At 41.8% G+C, this 6,783-nt stretch overlaps 1 protein-coding gene across 1 annotated transcript; it reads left to right on the top strand.

Annotated features, from left to right (window-relative positions):
- Positions 1-1,619: 1,619 nt before the first annotated feature.
- Positions 1,620-4,700, top strand: LOC127295323 (derlin-1). Its single transcript, XM_051325263.2, has 7 exons — positions 1,620-1,762; positions 2,899-3,034; positions 3,429-3,502; positions 3,592-3,685; positions 3,793-3,921; positions 4,026-4,186; positions 4,329-4,700. Exons 1-7 carry the CDS (start codon positions 1,746-1,748, stop codon positions 4,438-4,440), a joined length of 723 nt encoding a protein of 240 aa, XP_051181223.1. The 5' UTR covers positions 1,620-1,745; the 3' UTR covers positions 4,441-4,700.
- Positions 4,701-6,783: the final 2,083 nt, after the last annotated feature.

Genomic DNA, 6,783 nt, shown 5'->3' with positions numbered 1-6,783 from the left:
CACCGCTGTAACAATTAGGGTTGGATCTTGATTGTTTGATAGGGGAAACTCTCCCGGTATTGATTTCTACTTGTTATTGATGCTATTGAGTGAAACCATTGAACCAAGGTTTATGTTCAGATTGTTATTCATCATCATATCACCTCTGATCATGTTCCATATGATGTCTCGTGAGTAGTTCGTTTAGTTCTTGAGGACATGGGTGAAGTCTAAATGTTAGTAGTGAATTATGGTTGAGTAATATTCAATGTTATGATATTTAAGTTGTGGTGTTATTCTTCTAGTGGTTGCATGTGAACGTCGACTACATGATACTTCACCTTTATGGGCCTAGGGGAATACATCTTGTACTCGTTTGCTAATTGCGGGGTTGCCGGAGTGACATAAACCTAAACCCCCATTGGTATGTCGATGCAGGAGGGATAGCAGGATCTCAGAGTTTAAGGCTGTGGTTAGATTTATCTTAATTACTTTCTTGTAGTTGCGGATGCTTGCAAGGGGTATAATCACAAGTATGTATTAGTCCTACGAAGGGCGGTGCATTAGCATATGTTCACCCACACAACACTTATCAAAACAATGAAGATTAAACAGCTATATGAAGCGAAAGCACTAGACTAAATTCCCGTGTGTTCTCAAGAACGTTTGGTCATTATAAGTAAACAAACCGGCTTGTCCTTTCTGCTAAAAAGGATTGGGCAACTCGCTGCAATTATTTCTCTCGCATTTTACTTACTCGTACTTTATTCATCTGCTATATCAAAACCCCCTGAATACTTGTCTGTGAGCATTTACAGTGAATCCTTCATCGAAACTGCTTGTCAACACCTTCTGCTCCTCGTTGGGATCGACACTCTTACTTATCGAAAATACTACGATACACCCCCTATACTTGTGGGTCATCAGCCTCCTACGCCGTTGATGGCCTGGCCGCAGTTGTCGTAGGCTGCCCTTCCTCCTCCACAGCCGGCGTACCAGCTTCCATGGCTGACGCTGGAGTCAGGGACGGAGACAAGGGGGACGAGGGGGGCTTCCCCCTATGATCATGATTTTCCTTTGAACACAAGCCATGACAGCTCCTTATTTGTGTGATTTTAGCTAGTTTTGCCCCCCCCCTCATACTAAGATTGCCCCCTTATACTTCATTACTGGGTCCGTGCCTGGCTGGAGTTCATCGACCTCGTCAGTGACAACGAGCAGTAGCCCATAGCTAGGTTTTAGCAGGCCTTTCTAGCCATTTTAAAGACTTTTTATGTTTTTTATTAATGTAAATTATGGATTTATCAATGGGAAAAAAATTATGCGTCGCCCGCTGAAGACACCCTTAAACGCAAACGTAGACGCAAATAGACGTGCGGTCGATTTTAAAAACGGACGCGTCCGTTTGGTGTCCCAATTACATCGTCCCGCTGGAGATGCCCTAAGTTGCACTATGGGAAAACCATGCGAGAACCAATCAGGCCCTAGAGAGTCGCCGCGTCACCTGCCACATCCGCACCCAGCCACGTTGCCGGCCAATCGCGTGCGCCATAGTGCCCACGCCAACGTGTCCGAACCAAGCACGCCCGTCCGATCCAGGATCGACGGTCAGCCTGGCTTCTTCCCATCTGGATTCTGGAAGTCTCGCGCAGCGACCTCCCCCACTTTATTCTACTTCTTCTTCCTCTCCACGCTGCGAACAAGAACAAGACCGACGACGAGAACAAGGACTTCGAGGCTCCGAATTGATCGCCCCGCGCAGCGAGATGTCTTCCCCCGGAGAGTGAGTCCTCTCGTCTCGAATCCTACGTAGGCTTTGCCTCGTCTGTTGCTGAAATCTGAAAGTTCCTAGGCGCGGATGCGGTTTTTGGGATCGGGTGGTATTGGGTGGGGGGATTACTGGAGGCACTGGAGCGATATTGTTCAGATCGGTTTTGTATGCTCGGGATTTGGGTGGGACTGCGCCGGTGTTACATCGGGGGTGAAGGGGCGGGATCGCTGTAGTGTATTGTAGTGTTGTTACGGCGAATTTAGTGTTGTTAGTTGCCCTCCTAGGGTTCGGGGTTGGAACTTCCTTGAAGAATTTGCGCTGTTTGTTCCGTGTTATTTAGTTTGCCTGATCTGTTTCTTGCTGGTAATGAGAGATTATCCTGGCAAGTTCGTGGCATGTAAAGGCCATCAGGGGAGCTAGTCTCTGAAGTTAGAGCAGGAATCCGTGGTCACCTCTTCTGTTCAAGGAAAATTGATCCCTTAATTGATGATTTTACCAACTGATTCTTGTGTCACCTCCTAGGCCGTAGTTATGGAGTTTATCACTCATTGGAAGGAACGCTTTTTTGGTATATAAGGTTGTCGCTTAGATAGCTATTTGTAATGCTCATGGACAACATTCCCCTCAAACCCTCATTAGTTACTCTGATGTTTGTTGTTAGTTGTTTGTCGCTAACCACAGGTTCCTCTTGGTATGTAAAATTTGATCCTGGGGGCATGGTTCTAGAGTACCACCAAGAGACAAAAATAGAATGGACACTGACATTACTATGTTTTCCCATGTATGATGTATGATGTATGCATGCTGCCTTGCGGTGTATATAGCTAGCAGATGAATTGTTGTCTTCTAGGATTTCACTCTCTTCAGATTTAACAAATGCTAGTCCGGGATACTCATCATTATTATGAGCAACACAGTTGAATAGCCTACTTGTTACTCCCTCTCTTCTCCTTTACTCATCAATTTAGAATCCATGCAGTCAAAAATTTATAACTTCTGATACGTTCTGGGAAATACTTAAAAAATTTGCACAAAAGAGGAGATCGGTCATCCAAAAGTAGAGCTCCAATGTTTAAAAGACAAGCATAAAAAATTCTTGCCTTCCGCAGCTAATTTAGAAGATTTAAGGTCTTACTTTCCTATTTCAGGTACTACAATTCACTTCCACCGATAAGCAAGGCATTTGGGACATTGTGTTTCTTTACCACAGTGCTGGTTCAGATTCAAATACTGAACCCAGATCTTCTTTATTTATCTTATTCTGATGTGTTCAAGAATTTTCAGGTCAGCATCTGCTTATGTTTTCTCTCCCTCTTCTTCTGATTGCACCATATGCGCAATTTCAGTTTCATATGTAGCAATGGCAAGAAATACTGTTCCTCTAGTTTCCTGATAAAAGTTTGAAGTTTATATTAGGAGGGGTGAGGATTTATTTTTTTCTTTAATCCCCGTCCTCTCAAAAGCGTTACTTCTTTGTATTTTATAATCCACCCTATTTCAAGCATTAGTTATTTATCACAACCGCATTATAATTCTGCTTGGTGCTATATGGACCAGTTAGAAATTAGGTTCAGTGTAATCAAATCAGCATGCTCTGCTAATAATTTGAGATTGTATAATAAAGTAGTACTCTGGTCCTGTGTTTCGCAATTTAGTAAAATGTTTCTGGACCTTACAGATATGGAGGCTAATTACAAGCTTCTTTTTCCTGGGCAAGTTCTCCATCAACTTTGGTATCCGCCTTCTGATGATGTAAGTATAAACACAGTTACTTACAGAATATCGTAAAGTTAAACTGGCAGCCGTTGGTTAAAATTGGTTTTTTGTATTTTGGCATGTAGAGCAAGGTATGGTGTGCAGTTGGAGAAGGGTACATTTGAGAAGCGTACAGCAGATTTCTTGTGGATGATGATATTTGGTGCAATCTCCCTACTGGTTAGTGACACTGCTAATTTTTACGTGTTGCTAAAATATTAATGAAATCTCAAACCATAAGAAATCAAACTCTTGTACTCAAATTGTATCTATCTTTATTGGTTCAGGTACTTTCTGCTGTTCCCTTTCTCCAGACTTATTACTTGGGTGTTCCTATGGTTAGCATGCTTCTTTATGTCTGGAGCAGAGAGTACCCAAACTCTCAAATAAGCATGTACGGCCTCGTCCAATTGAGGGTATGCTTTGTTCTCATACTATTACTTGGTGCTTATTGACTGTTTTAAAGAACTGCCCTAGAGTGAACTTACTCATGCCTTTAATGTAATTGCTATTTCCGCAGTCCTTTTATCTACCATGGGCTATGCTTGGATTGGATGTGATATTTGGATCCCAAATACTGCCTGGCCTTTTGGGCATTCTGGTTGGACATTTGTACTACTTCTTTTCAGTCTTGCATCCGCTAGCCAGTGGAAAGAACTACCTCAAGACTCCAATGTGGGTGTATCCTTATGGTTAATGACCGAAGCATTTTTTTTCCCGCAGTCATTGTTTACCTACCTATATACTTAATGCAGTTGTATAATATTTTTTCTTCATCCTCAGTGATATATACTCCTTGGTTCCTTAACATGATGCACTATAGACACAAGATTGTTGCTCGATTCAGGATAGGTGTGCAGGCGAACGCTACGGTCCGACCAGCCAACACCGGCCCTAGTGCCTTCAGAGGAAGAGGATACAGGCTCAATCAGTAGGCTCGACTTGGAGAAGCAGAAACCAACAAATGGTGCGACGCCCGGCGGTGTAGAAGAGAGACATGAACAGGTTAACCTAGACTCAGCCTATACTGTTTGGCAGCTCTAGGAACTAAAGTTTGATTTCCCACCTCACGAGGAATGTTGAATCTGTAATGTTCTCGTCGAATCACTAGTGTACATTTTACATTGTATCAGTGCCTTGGAAGTACTGCTGCCTGTCTTTTCTGTCATTTTTTGAGGAAAAGCTGCTTATGTGATGCTCTTGCTTGCACGCATGATCATGTCGTATCATGGGCCTGCTGCTGAATAGAACAGGCTTTTTCGTCGTTTTTACCTTTACCAACTTCGTACATGGGCCCCTGGGCCGATTTGGCTGAAATGCCGTTGAAATATAGAAAATCTTGAGCACTCATCGGATTCTCAAAACGAAACAAAAAAGAAAAACTTAATCACTCATCATAGCAGGCGAGACATCAATTCCTGTTGGTAGCGTTTAATCTGAGAAGAAACAAAAAGCTTAATCACTCATCATGGAGTAGCAGTTTACTGCAGAAGCAACATTTAATGTCCATCCAGGCTTTCAGCAGTGATGATCTGTTTTCGTTTTTAGGGCTTTCAATTCCTTCTGCCCCGGGCACTAATGTGCCCACGCTACATCTTCATTTCAGCAATCAACTAAATATGTGTCGCTTCCTGTCCGGACAACTCACATGAACTTGCAGGCGTGGGTGTGCAAACCTGAATTAGTAACAGGCTAAGCAAGTAGTGCTTGGTACTAGTGTTTTTCTTCTTTGGTTCAGAAAATCATGTGCATAGTGCATTGAGACAGACTGAGCATATGGATTGGAGTAAATTCTTTGTTGGGAGGAACGCGAGGGAAGAACTGGGGCATTCAGAATTTCAGATTTTGAAGCCTGACACTTCCTGAATCACATGCAGATGATTATTTCGTCTTCTTCACAAGCTGTTTTTATTATTACTCGGAAGTTTGTTTACTGTATTACTTTGAATTTTCCCTGTCACAGCAGCAGGAATGCCCTTTGGAGTACCCCGTGACAATGTATTATGTGCCCATTTCCTATTTACACCTGATATATGTCATCCATCTGTATACGAATCAGCATCGTATGATGCATGCTAACATGTCCTTGAAAGTAATGCCCATTCAGCATAGAATTGCTCCTGAATAGCACTGTATCGATCTTCATTCTGAGAGAAAGCTATCATTGCGGATTGAGATGAGAAACTCTGCATGTCTCATAATTCTAACTACTGTTTTGCGGTCCGGAAAACTATAGCTCACAAAGAGGATTGTACGCGCTCCTTAATTGTCTGTGAATGCTGTCAACAGTCATAAGACAGATGGTACTACAGTATTTGGAAATGGCTGTTTCAAGTGTTCATTTCTTCTTCCTTTCCTCCCTTTAGTTAATTTGATTGATGAAAAAAACGTGGGAGAAACTTTGCAGATATTTTTTTAAGGGAAGTTTTGAAGATTTAATTTATCTATTGTGTGCTACAGAGTGCATCGTATCATGGGTGCATCTAGGCCTGAGCTGAAACTATCTGGAAGATTGGCAGCCACATGGAAGCTCTATACGCATCTTTTTCACGGAGGATATATAACTATAAGCTATGATTTGGATTTTTGAAGTCTAGCTGGCTCGGTTTTGGCAGAGAAGAAAATAGGTTGCCGTCCATGATTGCGCTTCAGTCACTGGCCTGTAGACCGACAATGAATGGAGAGTCCGTTTTACCCGCAAAAAAAAGAATGGTGAGTCCGTTCAAGCATGTCGTGGGTTGGAGCATTCCTCTCTGTTTGCTTGCAGATATCTGATTCGATTGATTCCATCTGCGATCCGTCTCAACTCGTTGATAGCTACCTTATGCTCGTCATTTATTCAACGAGTGTTATGATCCTACATGACTGCACTCCCTCCTTCCCAAAGGACGCATATTTATTTCAGTTAACTTTATTGAAAAATTTATTTCAGTTAATAAAGTTAAGCTTTATAAACTTTAATGAAATGTACACAAAATAATATCAACATCAACTCAATGTTGTTAAAACTATCAGGAAATAATTTTCATATTATATGCATTTGGAAATTGGAATCATGGAAGTTAATATATTTTCATATATAGTTGGTCAAACTTGATGCAAAGGTCGAGGTTTTTTTTTTTTTAAGTTGGTCAAACTTTATAAAATTCGAATTTGACCACAACGAACATGCATCCAAAATTCTAGAATAGGTAACTTCAATGTCCGTATTCTCGAACCACATGCGTGTAAGATATATCATGGTAGCTACTAGTCCGTGTATTAACATTGCACCACAA

This window comes from Lolium perenne, chromosome 1 (genome assembly GCF_019359855.2).
Source record: "Lolium perenne isolate Kyuss_39 chromosome 1, Kyuss_2.0, whole genome shotgun sequence".
Taxonomy (NCBI): Eukaryota; Viridiplantae; Streptophyta; class Magnoliopsida; order Poales; family Poaceae; genus Lolium; species Lolium perenne.
This window is presented reverse-complemented; position numbering and strand designations above follow the sequence as displayed.

Bases quoted from the DNA above. Each gene is read 5' to 3' on its own strand.
- LOC127295323 (XM_051325263.2), top strand. The intron at 3,503-3,591 runs GTAAGTATAAAC...TTTGGCATGTAG, and splicing joins GGTATCCGCCTTCTGATGAT to AGCAAGGTATGGTGTGCAGT. The intron at 4,187-4,328 runs GTATCCTTATGG...GATGCACTATAG, and splicing joins CTCAAGACTCCAATGTGGGT to ACACAAGATTGTTGCTCGAT.